Here is a 23,822-nt window from a genome sequence, read left to right on the forward strand (position 1 = left end):
TGCTTTTTGGTGCTACACAAAGTTTTATGCACTAACAAATTTGCCTCTCATCGCTATATTGCCTGAAATGGGATTACTGATGATGCTAACCAATTAATCACGAACAGTTATTTCACAGAATCACAAGATCATCCAGTCCAACCATTATCCTAACACTGACAGTTCCCAACTACACCATATCCTTCAGCTATGTCAACCTGACTCTTAAACATCTCCAGGGATGGGGACTCCACCACCTCCCTGGGCAGCCCATTCCAACACCTAACAACCCCTTCTGTAAAGAAATACTTCCTACTATCTAGTCTAAACCTTCCCTGATGCAACTTGAGGCCATTCCCTCTTGTCCTATTGCTTGTTACTTGGTTCGAGAGCTTGGTTCCCCAGCTCTCTGCAACCTCCTTTCAGGGAGTTGTAGAGGTCATTTCAATGAGCCTCCTTGATATGTGTGGTAGCAGAACAAATGCACACGGTATGCCACCACACAAAAGCCCTTCCTAGGATCAATACTAACAGCACTTCCTCCAATGTTTCCACTTCCAGTCTGAAGGCTCAGAGGGATTTGGGTAGGGAGAGGATGAGGCAGATGAGTCTTGGTTAGATCTTCCCACACTGGCTGTTGCACAAGCCCTAGAGCCTCACCTAACCTAGGGAGGTTGTTTTATTTTTCCCACACATTCCCAAACTGCCTACATGTCATGCCACCTAAATCTTTCATCTACCCACAAAATATTCATCTACACACTGCTATTCCCAAATGGCAGATGTCTTCAGTGACTGTATAAAACTTTATAGCATTAAACTGTGACAATTAACATGATTAATGACCCTCCTCCAGAGCAGTCAGAAGGTTTGCCTGCAGTACCTCAACTGTTTGTCTCCAATCCCACGAGCATAACTTTTCTTCTTACAGATGCTCAGCAGGGAGAGTTCTGATTATCCCTCAGCCCTCTCACCTCCTCCTTTTATTCTATAAAGCATTTTCTGGATCCAATATCTCCTCTGAAAAGCCACATTTGTAGCCCTCTGCTAAAATGTGAAAAGGTACATGAGCACTGTTTTCTGTAAGATGTAAAGATGATTGGTGCTCCTTCGTGCAGCCAAGCTACTGTGGTCACTACTACTGCACATCAATACCGTAAGATCTTGTGAAACTTAGTATGTTGTGCTCATGTTAGCATAAAATCACAGTAAAATTGTGTTTCCAAGTCTGCACACCTGTGATCACAGAAAAGCTGTATGCTCATTTCATTTGACATTTCCCTCTTAAAAAAAAAAAAAAAAAAAAAGAAAAAAAAAAAAAAAAAAAAGGAAAAAGGTTGGAATTACAGCCCACACATCAGTACATGCTGAAGTAGCTGCCAATACACCAACTACACTGCCACTGCACTATACATTACAAAATAATTTCTCTTTCAAAATTTTTGGCTAGCTACTGATTTAATGCTCTTAATGCCTGGAACACAAAGCATAATGAGTGCAAGAGGAAAACAGAGAGACTAGGAAGGTCTGAGCACAGCCTGCTATCACTGTGGGATCTGGTAGGCAGCACATGAGGAACCTGCTTGCACATATTGTAGGCTATGGCCCCTGGGGCTCTGAAACCTTCAGCAGGGGTATCTGGGAAGGTCACACTCCTTCCTGAACCCTGTTGCACCATGACTGGTGCTAGCACCAGTGGTAGCTCCTTCTCACTCAACATGACAATTCAACCTCACTCACGCGCTCTGATCAAAAGCACAGGCTGCATTTTAAGAGGGACGATACCTCATCACTGCTCCATCTGTTGGGAAATGAAGGGCGTAGTCTCTTGATGCACACAATCTCCCGCATGTCCTCATATGAGGGGTCACTGGGCACAAGGTCGTGGTACGGAAGCTGGTATTCCTCAACTATTCCTGAAAGAAGCAATTAGTTCCCCATCACTTGCAGAAGACACCTTCCACTACCCTCTTCCCCTCTCATTTTATAACTTATTGACCATAGTGTTTAACACTTAGATGTACTTCTCCTTAAAAGGACTTCCCTGCCCTAGAAGTTTATTCCACAGTCAACTTCCAGTGTAACCACTGCTGTGTAAAGGCTGGCCAGATATCTTAATCTGAAAGTGTAGTTACTTGTCAGGTGAGACAGTTTTTATTCACTGCTGTCCAGTCCAGCAATCTCCAGTAAATTATCATAGACAGAACTATTAGCATAGGGATCATATCAAGAGAAATTTGGCAGAGAATTAACCTTGAATTAGGTCTCCTCCTTACCAGTGGACCTGGTATATATTAAAGGGTATTTCTGTGCCGTTTCAGAACATGGCAAGGTACCATTCTTTGTGCGCAGCAACAATGAAAACAATATTATAAACTTTACATTGCATCGCTGCAATAAACTTTACCAGTTTGTAAACAAAGGAATCACATTGCTCGTCAGTGAAATTCAACTCCTCTAGGGTAAGCATGGAGCAAGCATTCAGCACAATACTCCAGGCTTTAAAGACCCATAAAGTCTGGTGAATGTAGTGTAGACCCAAGAGAGACATGCTCTACTCTTACTTGCCACCAATCTGGCATGTAGCCTCTGCCAAGTCATTTCTATGCATTTAAGTTTCCTCAGTGGCAAAATAGAGGTAATAACACCCATCATTTCTGCCCTACACTGAGCTCTACATGCAAAAATCACAGGTAGCCTATGTGTACAAGGATGAGTCTATGCCCTGAGTCTGCAGCTGGCTGCATTGCTTTATCTTTGCTGTCCTCACACTTGAATGCATGATATCAGAAGGAAATGAAGCACATCACTTGTATGACAATGATGTAATAAGTGTCACTTTGTTCTGTTTTTTTTTCCTACCTGTCTTGTAAACAAATTATTTATTTTAAATAGTGGCACAGCATACCCCCAAACTGTTGTCCTCTTTCTATTTAACTCTAAAACTCAAAGAAATTACTATTTTCTTTCTGCTAAAATAGCTGAATACCCCTAGTCCCGCAGAAATGTGTCACCATTGGAAAAGGCCCCCAAATGAGTTCCATATTCCTTGTTCAGTGCAGGCATCCACTGCCTTCAAATGAGCCATTAAAATACAGTCTAAATATCTGCCGTTGAAATAGCACTGACTGACGCTTTAAAGTAAGTTTCAACAAGACAGTTACTTGTATGGTTTATCCACAATTTTTTATTACATTAAAAACAATTAACCAGGGAAAAGTATGTAATGTAAGATTTCGGTTATAAATGGGGTTCACTGACACAATTAAAAGTGATCTCCCAGCTCTTTACCTCCTGAAACGCATCTCCTTGCTATCTCCCACAGGATGAGTCCAAAACTGTACATATCAGCCATGATGTACGACTGGAAGTGATTTCTATTCAAGCTTTCATCCAACACCTCAGGAGGCATATAGCGTTTTGTTCCTACACGGGTATTTGGAGGTATGTCTACCTCATTTGTGTCACTAAAAGAAAAACAAGGGGGAAAAAAAGGCATCAAGCATACAATAAAGTGACTTGATAATAAAGCAATTTAGATGGGAGAAGTAGTAAATTCACACCACATCCACTCTCAAACAAGGTTAAAAGTAACGCATAATCTTAATGGAACAATTCTTACAAGAAAAGCCTCTTGGTCTGAAGGCAAGCCTCCTTAAAAGGCTGACCCGCCTGAAGCTATGTTAAACATTCAAATGCAGAATCACAATGGAGATAGTACTCAACAGGGATGCTGTAACATTTTTGAGATTTCATTAGCATTATCCTGAGCTCTAATGCTGATGATAACAATCAAATCTTCATTAAATGCTGTTTTCTTAACATACTCCACCACCTAATGCTTTAGTCTTAGCAATTAAGGGAGGACACTAAATAGCTGGGGCAGTATCACTTAGCAGTTGCAAAACAGATCTGCAAGGGACACGAATCTAACTATTTTTTGTGCATGCGTTATGTTTGACCTTTCCCAACCTTTACACATCAAGACGTGCAAACACACAGACATAAATGTGTAAAAAAAATCTAACCAAATGTGTCGCACCACACACATTGATCAGAAAAGACATCTAACAGGAAGCAAATTCCCATTAATTATGTGACTGGATTTATTTATTTATTTTTTAATTCAGCTGGATCAGTGTTAATGTTTTTGAAAGTTTAATATATGGCATATATTGTGATTTGCTCAGAAAGGTCTATTTCCCCTTCCTCACCCTCAAAATGTAAACATTTTAAATGTGATAGATACAAGAAAATCTCACAGAATTAATTATTAAATTAATTATAAAACCTCTTCTGTAACTTTCTTCACCTACAGTTATGAAAATGACAAAAAAAAAAAACAAACCTGAGGTACAGCCAGCCACCTACACAGCCATTAAATCATACACGTATTGGTGGCATTTCTGTATACCTCCAAGAATGTAACATAAATCTAGTGACCTGCACCATCTTGCAGTATTTCAAATAAAATGAGAAATGCAGATAACTTACTAAATTCATTAGCTACAGCAGACCACACCCCTTTCAACTATTTTTTTCTGTTTCTGGTCATTGCCTGAGAAATGCTGTCTAAGGAAAGATTCAGTACGAAAAACAAGCCAAGTATGTAATGTAAATTCCATTTGGACTGTGACAAAAACGTATTTCACTTTCTTTTACAGCAACACTTGGTAGTTCTTAGTTCTTCTCAGTTCATACCTAAGCAGTGTGTTGCTCTGTACTTGTCAGGCAAGGTACGCCTGCAAAGGGTGAATTTCTTCCCTTAAACTTTTACAGCAAATAGTATATTTCCAAGTTGTTGTTTTCTAGGCCCCTATTCCTCAAAGTAAAAGTATTTCTTTTTCATCTCCTACAGAAAGGTCAGGTTTGTAAAGGAAAAGCCTCACCAAGAAACCTGGTAGAAGAGTGACTGGTGAGAAGAGCACATAAAAACTGCCTTTCCTTACACTCTGAATAATTTCAGATCAAGATTTGTACAGAATTCTTAAAATTCTTTCTGATACTTCAGGGAGTGCAAGGTTTCAAAGCTGACCTCTGAAACTGAAACCTTCAGCCTATGGCCACATTTCCGTGCACAAAAAAATTAGAGACTTCAACACACACATCTCCACGGACAGGACCACCGCCAAGAGCTCGAGCTCCTTTTGAACGCAGCTGTCAGGCAGCAACGACTCCTTTACAAATCCCAGGAGCGAGTAAGTCCTACTTGTCTGCTCCAAGTTGTTTAAACACACAACCATTTTTTTAAAATCAAATTTAAAAGCCATTTCAAAAATCAAATCTGTACTTTGGCAATTTGATTTGTAGGAAATGAAACAAAAGGCAGTCCTAATGGTGTGCTTTTCAATAAATCCCAATTAGTAACTTGTGAAAATGATTAGTATTATTCTGTATAAGTTGTGAATGAATTATGTTGGGATCAGGCAAGCTGAAAGCTTCAGTGACAAGTTCATGGACATGACTTAAACCTGTCAGTGCTACATCCTTTTAATATGTGATAGCAATACTCAAGGTTGCTATTGAGGGCAAAGTGATGAAAACTGAACCTTTATGCAAATGCAACTAATGTGTCTGATAATTAAAAAGCGACTATTTCTACACCTGCATTATATGTTTATGAGACATTCTCACCCACACAGATAGCCCCATTTCGTATAGGAAGAAAGGTATGCACATACACTGCAGATGCTTACTCACACGTGGCACACTCACTCAGTCCACAACTAAATCAGCGTTTGCCAACTCTCCCTCACCCTCCTCGCTTCTACTCACCTGATAAATTTAACAGCCAAGCCTAAATCTGCTATACAGCAGGTGCCGTTCTTTTTCACCAGGATATTCTTACTTTTTAGGTCACGGTGGGCAATAGCGGGTTTGCCCTGAGTACTGAAGATCTCAGTGTGCAGGTGGCACAAGCCACTAACGGAGGAGTAAGCCAGTTTTAGCATGGCTTTTGTGTCCAAGGTAGTAGATTTTAGATAATCATAAAGTGAACCATTCTCATGGTAGTCGGTGATGAGATACAGCTGGGTCCAAGACCCTGTACCTTTAATGTCTGCAGCAATGAACCCTGTAAAAACCAGATTATTTTCAAATTAATACTTGTCAGGGCTTTTTTTTGACTGCTCAGAACTCTGGACTGTCATCCACTTCAACAGTTTTATTTTAATAACATTTAATTTCTTTCATCTAACTTCTATGCAACTATGTCCAACCTCTAGCCTTTAACATCTTTTCAGAAAGCCCAGATATGGAAATACATATGGCAGAAACAGATAGGTGATGTTTGGAGTAACAGCCCCCAAAGCCCATTATTTTTAACTTTTATTTACGTTGCATTAATCCTTAAATGTCTTTCTTTTGAAAAGGGCTGGATGGCTAATTGCAGAGCACAGCAGGTAACAGCACATAGGAAAGGGCATCAGACAACAGCAAACACAAAATTATTAAACTTAAGAAACCGGTACACCATCAAACAATTCTCTTTCTTTTCACTCACCAAGAATATTTTCATGCCTCATCAGGACAGTCTGGTAGATTTCTGTTTCTCTGAACCAGCTGGCCTCCTCCGTGGTAAAAAACACTTTGACGGCTACCTTTTCACCGCGCCACTTTCCCATCCAGACTTCTCCATACCGACCTTTTCCGATCTGCTTTACCATCTGAATTTGTTTTGCAATGGTCCTTTGAACCTGTAAAATGCCAAGATGGGTGGATACAACTTCCTCTGCAAAAACCTTCTACATTAACCTCCCTCCTTCTGTGCCTCCTTCCCATGCAGCAAGCCCAAGGGAAAAGGGAACACGCAGTCATTGTGATGTGGATTTCAGCAAAGCTCCACAATGTGGATGCTCCCCATTTCCCCAGGACACAGTGCCAGTGAGGCCATTCCTGCCACCGTGAAGAAGCCTTTCCATACATTCACAAAATGCACCGTGGCCTCTTGCAAAAGTAAATCAGTCTGTGTGAAGGAAACATTTTAACTACTGACCTTGAAATTTTGATTTTCCTGTGGGAGGTCATCACTTTGTGATTTATTTTTTTTTTTGGTTATTTTTAGAAAAGCTTTTTCAGAAAACAGTCCTGGTCACCCCAACCCAAATCAAATTCCAAAGGGCAAGGTAACACATTTTTAATTAAAACAGGGATGTTTGTTATATACTCAACACTATTGAGACTCAGGGCTACAGTTCACAAGAGCCAAAAACATATCAGTGCTCCAAAACTAGCAAAATTACTGAGAGCAGCTTCCTATCATCTTCCTTGAAAATCCCATGACTAATAATTTCAAAATACAAATTTGGTGTTAAGAACTTCAACCACTACTTACACAGCTAGAACCCAAGTGCCTACATTAATAATTATCATTACATAGTAATAAGAATTAACAATATTTTTTTTCCAAAGATATGGCAGTACAGATTTAAATTTGCCCTTTCTAGTGTCCATACCAGCTTTGTCAGTGGCTGTACTGTGAACTGATGCTGCAGTTAAACCCTTTGTGCAGCTGTAGCATCAGATCAAGGTACTTGACAGCATTGCAGAGACCCTTCCTAAGGATGGCAGACACCATGTAGCAGAGGGACTGATTCTATATTTAACAAGCTTTTATAACTAAAAAATATCTTGGACAAATGGAGACTAATATATTCTTATCAGACTGGAGCATGTCTACAGATCACATATTTCTAAAAGTTCAAAAATAAAAACTGAAGTAGATACTGCAACACAACATGGTTGACTCACACTCACGCTAGTATAACGAAAGATTAAAAAGTCACCCTCTTGTGCTTCAATGTTGCCAGTTCAATCCACAGATAATAATTTTTGGTTTGGTAGGATTTTACAAGATTTTGAGAGAAAATAACTTTATAGTCTCCAATGCAACAATTCCACTGCAGCATGAATGTATGTCCAAAGATGAACTCAAAACCCATTAGGTAAGGTCCACCATCATTTTGTACATAAATTACTGGTTTCATATTAGGCAATTTAAAGAAGAAAAACATACAGTGACATTTATGCAAAGCTATTTCAAAAGTCCCAGCTTTCTGCTTCTGACATTTAAACAGAATTCCATTTTTTCCAGCCCTGCAATGTATTATTAGGCTTCTAAGATGGTGGCTTCAGTACCATTATTTTTCATTAACATCAGTGAATGCCAAGAACAGAGATTAGCCTTAATTCTTAAAATTTATTTATTCTCTTTTCTGTTCTCATATAGTGATTGAACAATAGTTATATTACATTGGAATTTTGCTGTAACATTTTGTAATGTCATTTTAGCATTGTTGCTTTCTATTTTGCCCATTTTAAAAATGCATCCTGAACAATAATGCAGTTATATCAAATAACTTAATTTGTGCAAATATATGTAATGGCATCATAAAGTACATGGAATTATTGTACTTAATCATGAAAAGTTCCTTATTAAATTACATTAAGAAAATGAAAAACACATTTCTGTTATGTGTTTTCAGGTGGCAGAATACTATGTGAAGGGTCCTAACCTGGTTTCCTCTTGCTAGAACCGGTCAAACGATTTCCTATGAACAATTTGTTTTATTTTAAGGAATTTAGCCCTTTTCTGGATCATAAACTGATTATGATTTCTAAAACAAATCGGTTAATCAAAATTGTTGGATGAACTGATTTCATAAGCATGCTGAATGATGTGCTCATGTGAATTATTTATACTAAGTGGGGTTGGGGTTTTTTATTTATTTTCAAGACCGTATATTTTGCTACTTGAGCTCTGTGAGCAGGTTACTTTGCTTCCTCTCCCTGACTGGAATCAATTCCAATTACCAACTATTTCTACTTTCTGCTTTCTATTTTTCTGATGTTCAGCTAAATGTGTTCAACTACTGCAGATGAAAATTCAGACAAGCCAACCTTTTGTACCTTGAATGTTTTGAACACAGAACTTCATACTTACGGCTGGGATGTAGTCCCATAAAGAGCAAAATTAATTGGAAGAGGAATTAGGATTAAAATAGTGAAAAGGTAGAGAACAAACTGTAATTCAGCAAACTCTTCATACAGACCACTGAAATGAATGTCCTCAGCGTCTAATCTCCTTCCCTGATTTTGCACATGGATTCATGGGGGAAATAGCTTTGCCTTCACTTCTTGCTCTGTCAAGGACAATGGGGTTCTCCTTGCTTGCTGTGCACCTCAGTTTGTTGGCTTAAACCCCTTATTTACAACTTGCTGTATTTTTTCTTGGTTTAAAATTTGATTGGCAGCATTTGATCTGCAACAAGCTTTTTCCGTCAGAGGTACAAACAGGTCAGGAGAAAGAACACTTGCTGAACATCAAAGTATTGATAAAATCTTGGTTAATGTCTGGTTTTGGTATACTATTTGTACCCATGAGAATAAATGTTCTGCACAGAAGGAAAACATTACTGTTTAGCATGAAGTGACATTTTGTAATAAATTTGCAGCTTACTTTCCTGAAATAATAACTTCGGGTGTTTCAGTCTTTGCATAAGAAATAATACAGTTAAAAACAAACTCTTCCACAATAAAGTCTAGAATATTATTGCCAGGCACTTTCAATACACTTGTTTCAAGCATGGGCCCAGAGGTATTAATCTGTGTATTTCTAGTGAGCCTGTAGTGGTTGTAGCTGTCTGGGAAATGCAGCAAACATCTATTACCAAGTGCAAGATTCATTATAGCTCTCATTTTTCTTCTCTTCCAAAGAAAATCACTACTTAAAGGGAAAGTCTGGGAAACTAATGTATGCATTTTTGTAGGCAGAGAGGGGAAAAGAGTGTCTTCAGGAGGAACATGTAGTCCAGTGGCTGCAAATTCTCCAGGCTCAAGAGGGGAGAGAGGAGGACTGGCAGAAGACAGATCAGTTTCTGCTTCACAGAGCACCATCACAGCTCTGAGAGCCACTGAGCAATGATCCAGTTGGGATGCCACCTCGGCCATTACAACAGTTAATTATCAGAAGTTAATTTTTCTGTCCACCACAACAGTAGACCTGGGGACGCCAGTAAGACCATAGATCCCATCTTCAACCAGCTCACTGGGACAGAGGAAGGCATAAAGCACAAGTCACAGCCAGTGCTGCTGCAGTTTTTTTGTCTCAAGGGCATCTGGGATGAAGTACCAAGCCATGCACTGTTATGATATGCCCCAGGGCATCTGCTACACACATGGGCTGCGGGAAACACATCTTCTCAGAGAAGTTCCTTATTCCTTGTGTCTGATCTAAATTATTATATTATTTCTGAAACTGTAATGGGTAGGAGCACCCAAGTGCAGACCAAGACCTTGATGTGGCAGGTGTTATGCAAAAGGGCAAAGCAAAAAAAGCAAAAACTCACAATTCAATCAACTGGAAGCACTCACCTCACTAGGAATGGTCCTAAATTGTAAGCATGATTGCTCCCTTTCCATGGCTGCTAGAGGGGCACTGGTATGGGATATGACAGAGATTTCTTAAAGCCTAGACCTATATGATGGAGCTTCTCTCAAAAGAGAAAAAATACTATGGGATTTTCATGCTCAGCACCAGTCACAGCACCTGCTTGGCAGTTTGGCTTTTTTTCTCAATAGCTATGTTAATTGTCAGAAAATTGAATTTTTTAAAAAAGTCAGTACTTTATTTAAATGTGACTCTAAACACTCCTCTCAGAACAAATTGCATTTAGTCAGATTGTCGCTTACCACTCAGCCTGTTGCTTCATTTTAAGGAATTATAAAACTTCCCATTGTATTTTTTCTTTAAGGTGTAGAAAAAAGATGTGTGGATAAAACCCAGATAGATAGTACATAGTACTTGGAAACTGGACAACATCTACAGTAATAGGATCACTACAAACTAAGAGGCCTGGGAGACAGGAGGGACATATCATCTCTGAAAAATTAAAATTAAATTTAATTCATTTTCTCAGAGGCAGTACTTTATATAACTAACCTAGCTTTGCTTTTTTTTTTTTTTTTTTTTTTTTTTTTTTTTTTTTTTTTTTTTTTTTTTTTCAGTGCTAAAAAGCAATGATGATCCCCAGAAACAAAATCCCCTGGTGAGCAGAACTGTTTTGCCACAGAAGGTAAAATTTCTGCCTTATCAGCAGGTGAGCTCTGGGGGCTCAGTCATCCTGGACTCAGTTCAGAAATAATCAGAACCTCTGTCCCTGTGCCTTTAACCTTTGAGATTGCCACGCTACAAAGGAAAATAATTCGCACTTGACTTCTGAATGCAAAGTGAAGTCTACACATGAAAAGGTACTAGGTTTGATAAATTACAGTTCCCTTTACATACAGATGATGTGTCAGTGTTTGAAATGCTAACGTGTGTTGCACATAAAAAGCAAGAAAATAAAATCAACAGGCCAGATGCTCTCCTGTACACTGGGGTAAATCCCGATGAATTTCTGTGAGCTCTATTAGCCTGTGCTTACCCTATGGTATCTAAAAGAAGAAATGAGCTGAGGTAAAAAAACAGCTTTTGTCTTAGTCTACAAGAAAAGAAAGTCTCCTGCTTCTAAAGCAGCTGTTCTCCAGCTTAACTCCTTGTCAGTTCTGAGAGAGAAAAAAAAAATCTAAAAGAACAACTGAGGACGCATAAATACAATTTCTTGCGCCTCATTCTTCTCCCCCTACTCATTTTTGCCTTTAAAACTTGCATTAAAATAATATTGCTTCCTTACCAGGAGAGGGAGCCCGGAGCCACTCCCTGAGCTCTGGGACTGCTCGATCAAATCCTTCAGGGACTCTCCAGGGGGAATGTAGGTCTCATCCTGCTCCAGCCCGATGCTGTAGCGAGGCCTCGTCTCTTGGCGTTTGTATCTGCCGTTTTACATGAAAGTGAAATTAGCTTTGAATACCATGAACACGTGCACAATGAATAATGCACATCGTCCTCCTCATTTGCTTCATTTATAGACACAGCGTCCTCTGCTTCCCTGAGGAATATGCTGGACTCACTGCCCCAAATTTTCTATTTTGGTTTTAGCAACTGTCTTCAGCTTCAAAAGTCTAAGTATAAAACTCAAAACCTCATAAAACACCGTGCAATCTGGTGTAACCTTACAAAGCAACCAAGTGTTTTTCTTTCAGAAACTTAAATATGTTCAAAATACAGACCAAGTAAATAATTTTATTTTACTAACTGCCATAGGTCTTTTAGGAGCCAGAGGAAGTAAGGTCATGGGATCTGGAACTATTTAAAAAACGTAACAAATTATTTAAACATAATATATGTAGATTATGATAACTTTCTAGACATACTTACATTCCTGTATCCCTCAATTTTTTAGGATCAGTTCTTCACCACATAAACACATTTAGAAGACTTAGGTTTATTTACTCTATATAAAATTTGTCCTGTGGCTTTCTTAGACTCAGTAAAGAATAATCTGTGCTTCTACCTGAATGGTTTTTTTAGGATGTTGAGCAAAAGATGCTATATGAAATATATCACACAGGTATACCTGTAACTAGCATGAATAAAACACACTTTTTTCCTCATCATAAAATCACGGTTTCTCTCTTTTTTTTTTTTTTTTTTTAAGGTCCATTTCAATTTTTAAAAATTCTTAAGTCTATAATAGCATTGGGAGGAACATTAACAAGCTGGTAAAGTATTCCTTATTTACCTGAAGTAGCAGAATATGATAATAAGCACCAGAAGTATACTGCAAACAGTGACCGAGATCAGCAGGGCCTTATGGTGAATGTTTCCTTCAGCAAAGTCTGCGGTTAAAAACAAAGAAGGTGGAAAATTTGGAAAGGGAGGTGGTACAAAGTCAGTATCAAAAGACACACACACACACTTTAAAAAGTGCAGCGAGCACAAGTTCATTTTCTTTCTTTTTTACTGAAGTCCTCTGCAAGGTACTCCTGGATTCCCCAGGCATTTTGTGCACCTCCTCTTTGGCCCTCACTGACCAGGGCAGCACCAGCACCTCCAAAAGCCTGTTTGAGTTTTCAGCCCTCACTCAGGCAAAATATCACCTTGATTTGCAATTTGGCTCAGAATGAAAAATCAATTAAGACCCGTTGCTCTGTGTCTTAACCTAAGCCATCAGCCAGAGCATACAAAAATTACTGCCTCTACCTTGAATCACTCTTATTAAGTAGCATCTTATCTAGCAGTCAATATTAAAAAAAGAGAATAATCGCATTTGTCCTAGGAGGGAAGACAGAGTGAACCATCCAACCCCCAAGAAGGCAGGCCACTAGAGGCCTTGAAGTTTTATTTCCATCACAGCAGAATTATCTGCCTCTTGGATCCTGTTTTAAACATCTGAGCAGGAAATTTTCCCCTCCATTCCCTCTATAGCAGCCCTGTGTGCCAGCAAGTCCTTCCTATGCTGGTGGGCAATACTGTACTTTCAGCAGCTATTCTGTAAAACACTTTGCAAATGAAACGTGTCAAATAACTTGTAGAAAATGCCGTTACATAAAAACTAGTAAAATGTTTCAGTCAATCTTTGCATAGGAGACCCGTATTTTCCTTTAAAGCGTACCATTAATCTTCAAATGTGTATTCTCAACTCAGGCAAGTGAATCTGACCTTCATGCACGCTCCTCTGCTGAAAAACAAAGAAACCAAGCACTGTTCTTCTTTAACCTCTCCTACCCCCCAAAGTCTCAAAATTATGGTATTGAGCATGCAGACACACACACTCCCTCTCAAAGTTACTATCTGGTATAATGCAAATGAGGACTACGTTGTCTGAAGCTCTCCCAGCCTTTCTGTCTTGCATCTTTCATGCTAATGCCCAACACATCGCAAAATGCAAGAAATCTATCTGTATCGACTCATCCTGGAACAGTGCTATTACGTTTCAGATTTACAAGGGTAATGAGACAAGGAGATTCCTAAGGGGCTCTTGGTTTACTGTCAGGCTCTTTTATTTTAAAGATCCAGTTTCTCCAACTGTTTTTGTCCCCAAACTATTTCTTTCCTTCCCTTTTCCACTACAAACAGAGATTACCAACCAACGCACCTTTTGATCACACTGGTCATGTTTTAACCTGCCATTACCTGCTCCGGGAGCATTAACAATGTAAACATTCACGACACGGCTGATGCCTTTGAAAGGGGACACTGACACGATGTCTATCAGGAAAACACTGGAGCCTATCATTCTCCCTGCCACAGCAGATTTCTACCTGGCCTGCCACTCCAAGAGGGCTGCGAGCTGAAACCGAGAACCCACTGGGGAATCCAGACCTCTCTCACGAAGGCGATGGCTGCTCTGTAGGGCTAAAGGCTCTAGTTCATGCTTTGTAAACAGCCTGTGTTGGCCAGACATTTCCCTCTAAAACGTGTGGTTTGTAACAATTTAAGATGTTGCAGCCCATCAGCTGAGAAGAGGATAAACAGAACACACAGACTACATAAGTGGGATTTTTATACATTGGAGAAACATGGATATCCATCTGCAGCAAGGGTTTTCCCACTTCACAGAATAAACTGCAATGGAAGTTGGTCTTTTGTGATTAGCAGTAATGAATGTTGATGCCAGACACAGAGGGAACAATTCAGACCTTGCTCAAACTTGTGTCAGAAACCAAAGCCACACAAGTCTGTGCATTTACACAGACACCAAGTGTTGCACTACCAGAACTTGTAAAGCACCCACTGTTCATGCTGCCTGTGTGTGTCTGAGTACATTCATTTGGGAGAGGGATAAAAAGATGCTGAAATCTTAATCAATTTTTGATCATTTTATATAGTCCAAGCCCTGTGCTTAATTTTTCTAATGGGCTTCTCCCACTCAGAAAAGTAAATAAATGCCGTTTGACTTTCCTAGAAGCCAGAGGCATTTCGGAAGTGCCATGTATCTCTCAAACTTCAGACCCCAACATTGCAAGATTTTTTAGTACCTGAATGCAATTATGTGAAGAAAGTGCAAGGAAAACATGCAAGACAAAGGAATGTGCCTTGATCGTGCTGGGAGCAGCTGATGCAGACTGCAGCAGCAGCGATGCTTACACTCTTGAACTAGGTGATGTCCCCTATGCTGGCAGTGTCAGCTAACATAGCTTTAGCAGTGGTTCACTATGCACAGCACGGGCATGCAACTGTCTCTCACAGCAGAGGAGAATAACTTCCATATGTCTTTATATTTATTTGGCTAGGTATGACGAGAAGCAATACCGACAGTAAGTGAGCTATTGTCTCACCTTTCAAATACTTCCTGCATTGTCAAAGCATTTTGGCAGAATTCATTTGCTTGCTCACTTGAGGACTTCATAAACCTGCTGGCATGTGGACAATGCAAGATTAAAAGCATGCCCTCATTCTTACACCAGCAATGTCTGTTCTGCTGAACTGAGCCAGGCTGGTGGTGTTGGAGACCCAACTCTTTTCTCCTCCTACAGCCCATGCTGTTCCCCACAGAGCAGCAAGACAAACCTCCCTTTCCCTGAACCATTTCTGGCACCTCCTTGACCAGGTGGAGGGATGGGACAGTTCAGCTATGAGCCCACTTAATCACTGGTTCGTGGGCTCTGTGTTTTGACATAGCGCTGAGGGATATGGTGTAGTTGGGAACTGTCAGTGTTAGGTTAATGGTTGGACTGGATGGTCTTCAAGATCTTTTCCAACATTGATGATTCTGTGATTCTGAGGTTCTGAGTTAAAGACTGTGGTGGGTACCAGTCGGTGCCAGTTTGCATGATGGAGATACACTGCCCTTTAAGAAGGCTGGTGTTGTGTTTTTTAGTGTTACGTTACTTGGCAACTACAACATGCCAAGCAGCGGGGTTATGAGAATAAGCAGTAGCTTCCACGGAGGCAGCAGTAAGTGATTACCAGGAGCACAGTGGAGGGAGTGCAGAACAAACATGTGGTAGGTTTGGGAAGCTTTTTCACATACCTCAGCTGGCTGATAATAGCGAAGCCCAGCAAACAGCATGTTAACAGTTTTATATTGCACAAAACCAGTGGTGCTTGCTGGTGTCAGTGGTGAGCAGCACAGAAAGGGAGAGATAGCAACAAAAGGAGGGTCTTCGGTGATACCAAGCTGCCTCTAAGTTATTCTCCTGTGATTTCCCCCTCCTCCATCACTCGTTCCCCTCACTCTGCTATCCGTGGGACCATGCTGAGGGATGGATTGAAAACACCACCCAGCAGGTTCAAGGGAGAAGTCAGCATATCAAAGGGAGAGGAGGTTCTCCCTCCCCAGTTCACAATGTTACGGTTATCCAAGTAAAGGCTGCAGTGAAATCTGAGGCGTGGAGACTATGTGCACACATCAAACCCATCATTCCTCCAATCATTTTCTTGCCCATTCATCACTAGCTCTACAGGCAGGGAGCCAGACACGATGGCACCACCACTTCTGCTTATATAGGCTCTAAATCAGTAAAGGCATATTTCCCCTTTCGACCGGTCTCAGCCTGCATTTTCGCTGGGATTTCCAGGAATATCTTTTATTGTTTAAAGCAGAGGTGTTGTATCAGACCCAATTATGACTCTCATTTCCTTAATAAGACAGATGTACAGCTGGATGAGGAACTCATGTTTTTGCTGAGTGTTTTACCCTGATAGTTCTGTACTGAGATGAGCTCAAAACTTAGGCTTAGCTGTTGTTTCTTCCATCTTGCTTAACAAGCTTTGCTTTGACCAGTGTTAATTTTTCTAGCTCCCACATTCATGTATGTTGTCCACCTTTCTTTTCATGGGGCAGGGCAGGTAAAATCCACTTTCCAGCACATGTCAGGTCTGGAAAAGCACTCTGAGAACACAAGTCGCTTGTCTTTGTAGATGTTACCTTGATGCATAGGTTAATTTGCAGTTCAGCGGCCTCTGACCTGCAGCTGGATGCTCTCCCTAGACTCTGTTTCCCATGAGATATGACCTCAGACGTAAGTTCATCAGAAGCCAAATTTCTGCTTGTTTTTTTTTTAAATGCCAAGGAACATACATATTTTTTCATGGAATCCTGGAGGTCAGAAGGTTGTTCCTAGAAGCTTGTTTTTAAGTTCATCTTCCCTTCCTTTGTACTTACAGTTTATGTTAAATTTTATATACAATTCTAACAGTACTCAGTCAATCACAACCTAATCTAAATGTTTCCAACAAGAACAATGATCAGAGCCATAGTACTGGGCACTGGCAGATGTGTGTATTTGTATACAGTATTTGTACCTGGTTGCAGTGAGGATCTACAGTTCAAACTACGGCTTTCCTCTGAGTGTTCATACTAGGATACAGCAATGACAAATTAAAACAGGCCTGGCACCAAGAACAACATATTTACTGAAGGCTTTAATAAAGGTGCTGACCTCAGCCCTGTCCAGCCATATTTAATGAAGCAGCTCCTGAAATCCATTTCCACAATATACTATCAGGATACCAGTAGTGCGAGAGCTTATTTCAAACAAAAGTCTTCAGAGTATGTTGAGTGAAAACATTGCCTTTTGTTTGTTATGCTAAAATAGACAACTTTGCAACACCGAGCAGCTAGAATCCTGTTCCAGTTCTATGAATTTTTTTCTTTCAACAAATATTCTCTCTACTATTTAATCGGTCTGCTACCATGGTGCCCAAGTGATGTTTTATTTACCCCATATACACACAGGGCAAAACCAACATCGACCCAAACAACTTCTGCCACAACCAAAAGCGAGGTTTATTGCTTTCTGTGTAACCAGCAGATAGTGTTGCCAAACAACTAAAATCTTAAAGAGGCAGATGTCTAGTGTTAGGCATTGATTCAGTACTTTTAAGTAGTTTTAATGTAGAATAAACTCAGTAAGCAGCAAGAAGAAATCATGGCAGTATTTTCCAAACTGAAATGATATTTATTGATGTATTAAGTGAGTGTGAACAAATATTTACTTCCTTTTGGAACTTCTTTCTTAGTCCAAAGAACTTTTTAAAATTAAAAAACCAACAAAGTAGTACATAACTCTTATGTTGGAAGTCAGAATTTTATGAGGTTTCACTGACTTAATGGCTTGCTAGTAAACAGTGAAATATTTACATATTACTCTCCATAGGCCTGATTCTGCAGCCCATCTGTGCAGAATTTCATCGGCATGAAGGGAACAGCTTATGTGGGTGAAGGCTTTCTATGAGCATGCATTTGTGTAAGTATCTGCTGTTTGCTTAATTAAGAGTGCATTTGCAGACTGATCTGGATCTTCAATACAGAATGCCACAATTACAGATTCTCCTGCAACCTTGAACAGACTCTTCCAAACTAAACTCAATGCTGACCACTACAAATTTTGGTTGTTGCTGCCAACGCCAAGAGTTTATCAAGGATGAATTACACTTACTTAGGAATACATTTCTATAAAATGTATTCTGCAACATCCAGCCAAAATAGTTTTACCAACTTTTAGAAAGTGATGTTCAAACAAACAAAAAGCTAAAAACTTGCCCCAGAATCTACTAAGTTAATACATGTCGATTTCTTCTCAAATAACAAATTAAAAAAAATTTGTCCGTGCATGACTTCTTATTTACATTCTATTTTCAGCCTCATTTTTCAAGTAGAAAATCCACTTTAGTGACTAATTATTGTCCTAGTGCTGGATTATCAGGTCTTTTAAATGAGAAAAGCTTAATGGACTTCAGTCAACTTGAACTAACTGATTATACACTGGAACCCCGGTCCCAGATGTGCGTGGAGTTATGAACAACAGAAATGCACGTTGCAAGGACTAGAAAGAGGATTCAATTTTATTATCGGGCTAAAAACATACACAGCAAGAGGCGTCCTTTGGCAGGACTAACCTAAGTCTTTGGGATGACCACTGATAGCCAGCAGGTCTGTGCTATGACAACACCGTGCGACTAATGCATCTGGTGCTCACTGCATGCATGCAATGGAATGATAGCAAGTATCAGCAACCACAGGTCAAGGCACCAATCCCCATATGACCTATAAGAATTCAGCAATACTGTTTAATGCAATTTATCTCTCTAATCACATGCAGTTGGGAGGGGGTGCTTTGTTTCTTCCTAAGGCACAAAGAGCAACAGCAGGAAAAAATCAGTTTAGGACTGGATTTACTTCCCCTTACCACGATTTTTCAGTGGTGGCAGCGTAGGGTGAAGGTGTTTGTTACAGTAATCTTGGCCTGTGCAACATTCAATAGATCTTCTTTGGTGTGGAATAGGAGTGTCCTGCAATAAACAATTTGATAGAAAGCAAGAAATTATCGGTATTGCAAATGTACACTGTCGTTCTGGCACTTGAGAAAATGATGTGCTTGTTAGCTGGATTGCAGTCTGCAACAGATTTCTAGGATGTGTGGAGCACAGATTTCTGCTACCGAGCATATCCAACAACATTTCATCTAGATAATTAAGAGATTAATTCACCACTAATGTATTTCTATCGGTGCCCTAGTGCTACAGAAGGGACCAATTGACTCTAATGGTGCAAGACACTACTGTGAAAGTCACATATATCCACCAGTTAGGCTTATATTACAAGAATAAGTTAATATGGGTATTCAAAACAGTTTAGCCAGAATCATATAGGAACGGCTGTGTGGACTAATTTAGCTGCTGCTTCGGCTCTTATGGGAAGCTGGGTAAAATACCTTCCATGGACCTTGATGGTTAGACTGTTCCTGTGCTCATGCAAAGTCATTTATGGTTAATATTAGGAAAGGCAAACACTTTTAGAACCTCCTTGCTCCATTGCCCATACCCTTTCCATTTCTGCAATCTCTGCACTCTCCATCAGGTGATCACTGTACTCAGAGTGAATTTCCAGAACCAGAAATCCAAAATCAAAGTGCAACTGCATGTAAGACATTAAGGTTACTGTGGTCCATCAAATAACATCCTAACTAACTTTAGCTACCACGGAGACTTCAGAAATTAGACTGCATTTTTCTAAATTCAAACTTCCTCTGAGCAGGAGTATTACTAGTAACAGCAGTGCCAAAACCAAAAACCTAAGTTGTTGTTAGGAGCAGCTATAATATCAGCATTTGGAGACATAAATGCACTCCCCTCAGCAATCAATGCAGAGGAACCATCTGCCAAATGAACAGAAGTGAAAAACATGGACATAGTAATGTCTGTTGAGTGCACATCAATTGGAAGCTATCAAAAAGCCAAGTGACACTCTGGCAGCAAATGCTTTCTTACCCGACACTGGAAGTCTGAGCCCTCTAATCCAAGACATCCCTTGGTGACTAAATGTCCACCAGACTCATCTTCTTCTATTATGGTGAAGCAGTAGCCATCAGTGCTGAGGATTGGAAAGAATGAATCAGGAAAAGGCTCTGAAGTGAAAAATGTGCTGCTGAATATAGTTTTAATTTTGTTCCTTGCAAGGCAAATCTGCCGTTAACAAATGGAGGTACTAAGGCAGGCTGGAAGACAGGCACCCAAGGCAACCTCCTGCAATGCAGTCCAACAGCCGACAGTGCTGTGGACCAGCTCTTGCACACACAAAGAAGGCTCTGCCTTGGAGTTGACACACTTACCTTTCCAATATTTCACAGCTATAAACCCCACTAGCAAACATCTCAATTCTCTGCTTATGGTCATAAGTGCGTTAGGACTTTGGAGACCTATATAAATGCAAGCATCAGCGCTACAGCAGGTCTGCCTTGTGTGTGGAACAAGGCATGGATATTTGCACCATGGTAGCGACCTGAAGAAAGAAACATTTTTGAGATACTAAACATAAAATATTATTAAGAGTGATTTGTGATTCCTGTTGTAACCATATTACAAACTGCAACACTCTTGTATACGAGTCCTTGAGTTATCATCAACACCCTTCATAAATGTTTACTTGGGTTACAAGCCTAAAGTGATCCATAATGCTTCCGTTTACAAGAATGTGCACCAGGGAAGACAAGTATACTAACAGATGGCTAGATGGTGGTGGTGATAAATGTCCTTCCTTGATGAAGGTCAAATGCCTGAAAGCTATGAAAAGAAGGGGAGGAGGGCACAAAAAGTGTGGCTGCATTTTACTGAGACTGCTGTACATTAATTTCTCAGCACTCTGAGGGAGATACATAACGTGTAAGAAACACAAATTGACTGATTTGCAGGAAGAGGATGCAAAAATAAAGAAAAAACTCTTTAATATAAGACATTTAAGTCACATAAAAATAAAATATTCTGTTATTTCTTCAGGAAAATAACACTGGTTATTATGTGCAATGAGTATTTATCAGAAGACAAGAAACAAACTCAGTTAAAACAAGGAAATAAAAAGAAAAAAGGATTAGAAAATTTAAACACAGCAAAATTTCAGATGATTTGCTCCTTACTTGAATGAAAGAAGAGTCTAACAGAGCAATAACAGCAAAGGCAATGAAGATGGAGGAAACGAGGCACAGTTACACATATAAGAGATAAACACAATTTGTAAGTATTAGCTACACAGCAGAGAGATGCTGGATAGGATCATGTCAAACATTTGCTGTGGCATATTTTTATATTAGTCGTGCAGGGTCTAGCCACAGTAAGCTTATTACTTCAAATAATAATCTATCACGTGTTATTGACTTCTGGATTTGAAATGTAACCAGTTGCATTTTACAAATTACTTTCTCGGAGAAGCAAGCAATGACTTCTACCCTTCTTCGACATTGTGCATACAAGTAAGGCAAAGGAGACAGTAACCCTTTTGGGCAACAACCACCGTGATTTCATTGCTTAAGCTTAAAAGATAGAAACAATAGGATTGCCAAGAAGAGAGACTGTAAGGAATCCATTAGAGTAGAATATTACATTAGATTTGATTTTATTTGTTTGCATGGTGCCTTTGATTCAAAGTAATGAGTAAGTTTAACCCAGGGGACAGAGCAACAAAACAATAAATTGCAATCAACTGAAACACAAAAATGAACTCCACAGCTAACAGTCCCCAGTAAAAACAAAACACTCAGTTCACCAAAGAAAAAGTCAAATTGTTTGCAAAAGGGAAAAAAAAAATAGGAAAGTCAGCAGCTTTATTTCTCTTTTGTTTTTTTGGTGTTGTTTTTTGTTGGTTTTTTTTTTCTGACTTGCCATGGGACTAGCTCTTGATTCGTAGCTCATTTCTGAAAATTAAATTCAGGCTCCTCAAGCACTTTAGTTCCTATGAAAATTTTCCCCCAAATTTAGAAAGATAAACAAAATTAGACTGGATAGAGCAAAACAGAAAAGTTACAAAGCTTCAAGAGTAAGGATAAATCATGCTCTTTACAGACAACAGTAATGAAGAAAAAGTGTGAGAGAATTAAAAATAGCAGTGATGAGCAGAATAACATTGGTACTGCTTATTTCCACCTCTAAGAAAAAAATAAAGCAAGAAGCTTTCACGCAATGTAAAAGCTCAGTATTTCATTGAAACTTCCTCGGGTATTTGGGCAAGAGGTAGAAGTGACTCTTCTGAAAAGAAAGAAGTCCTACTCTTACCTGCTTGCCCCCTCCCACCCCTGACCTCTTCTCCTGGTTCACAGGATGTCAGATGGACCACACACTTCAAGGAAAGGGCAGGGCATACCCCTGCTGTTTTATTGATTACGCTATCTCACACCTGCCTATGGTAGAAATGAAACTGTACTTAATATTACAGTAAATCAGAAATAAGTCAGATAAATCTACATTGTCTCCAATGTGATGACTGCACAAATAGAAACATATGTGTATCACTGATGCAGGCAAAGCAATACAAAAACCCTGTTCTTCGCTTCCTAGCAAAAATTTGCAGTATAGAATTATTATTTTCTTAAGCTCTGTAATTTAAATTCTGCATAATTTGATTCTGTGAATGGTGTGTAAAGAAGGAACTCAACCTGATGTTACTTAATACATCCAGGTACACATCCACTAACCTCCTCCACTAAAGCATCACCTTATTAGAGTATGGTGCAGGAGAACAATAAAATAAATTTTGAATGTGATCACTAATAAGCACAGATTTGGTATGCCACATATTTGCCAAGAGAGAATTTTTACAGCCAAGTCAAATGCCAGGAAAATAGAGGGAGTTAATAACGGAAACACTGACAGACACTGGTGTAGAAGGTGCTGCTATAATTACAGATTACCAGAAAGATGTGATCTTAACTGAGACCTTTACTAAATGTCAGAAGAGAGGAACAGAGGCCAACCACTTTGCAGCTGCTCACACAGATGTCCTCACTGGCCAACAGCCATTTCTCACAGAAGATGCAATACTTCAGTTACCAAAACTTGACTGCTGAAGGTTTCCAGTCCTGCTCTGTGTGTGTGTGTGATGCAGCCAGGGGTAGCAACGTCTTTCCCTCGTTCAGTGTCTATCACAAACAGATGGGTTAAATAACTCGATGAAAAGATTCCTTATCTTTAATTTTATTTGCAACTGAGTCCATATGAGTATTATTATTTTTGTCCACTCCTCCTCTTTATGTTCCTGCTTTTGATATCAGAAAGAGCCACAGCATCTTTCCATTTCCATCAAAAGCAACATGACAAGTTTCTGCACTGTTTTTAAAAATGATCGTAGATTATATTAGATTATATTATGTACAGAAACTGGAAGTTCATATTCTTCTGTAAAGACTGACTGAAATAATCTAACTTGAAAATTGGCTGACTCCCAACCTGCACCTAGTTCACATATTTTGTTGCATCCTTCATTTAAGGAAGATGATGGAGGCCAAATTTAGCAAAACACTGTCTTTGACACCATCCATAAAACAAAGAGTCACTGTAAATGTGTTCAACACAGGCTAATTTTTCAGAAGAAACAATATAGTTAGCAGCTGTGTATAAGGGAAATAAATCAACACCAAGTGAGAAGAGCATTACACAGTTGTTGAGCCAGATAACACCTTCAGATATTTGCACAACTAATCTGAAGGCAAGGAGAATCATACAGGTGAAACAAAGCAAAAAAGTTGGCCCA

General features: G+C 39.5%; 1 protein-coding gene across 6 annotated transcripts in view; it reads right to left on the reverse strand.

Annotated features, from left to right (window-relative positions):
* BMPR1B (bone morphogenetic protein receptor type 1B) overlaps positions 1-23,822 on the reverse strand; it is a 91,608-nt gene that overhangs the window by 4,670 nt on the left and 63,116 nt on the right. For 5 of the 6 annotated variants that reach the window (XM_026847536.1, XM_026847540.1, XM_026847541.1 and 2 more), the window contains exons 3-10: positions 20,075-20,177; positions 18,994-19,096; positions 12,600-12,696; positions 11,652-11,790; positions 6,482-6,674; positions 5,755-6,052; positions 3,271-3,446; positions 1,765-1,895 (exon numbers count right to left, since the gene is read on the reverse strand). In XM_026847536.1, coding sequence (XP_026703337.1) covers positions 1,765-1,895; positions 3,271-3,446; positions 5,755-6,052; positions 6,482-6,674; positions 11,652-11,790; positions 12,600-12,696; positions 18,994-19,096; positions 20,075-20,177 — 1,240 coding nt within the window. The remainder of the gene's footprint in view (positions 1-1,764; positions 1,896-3,270; positions 3,447-5,754; positions 6,053-6,481; positions 6,675-11,651; positions 11,791-12,599; positions 12,697-18,993; positions 19,097-20,074; positions 20,178-23,822) is intronic. The other variant, XM_026847537.1, reaches the window with a different exon arrangement.

Source organism: Athene cunicularia (assembly GCF_003259725.1).
Source record: "Athene cunicularia isolate RWA chromosome 4 unlocalized genomic scaffold, athCun1 chr4_part2, whole genome shotgun sequence".
Taxonomy (NCBI): Eukaryota; Metazoa; Chordata; class Aves; order Strigiformes; family Strigidae; genus Athene; species Athene cunicularia.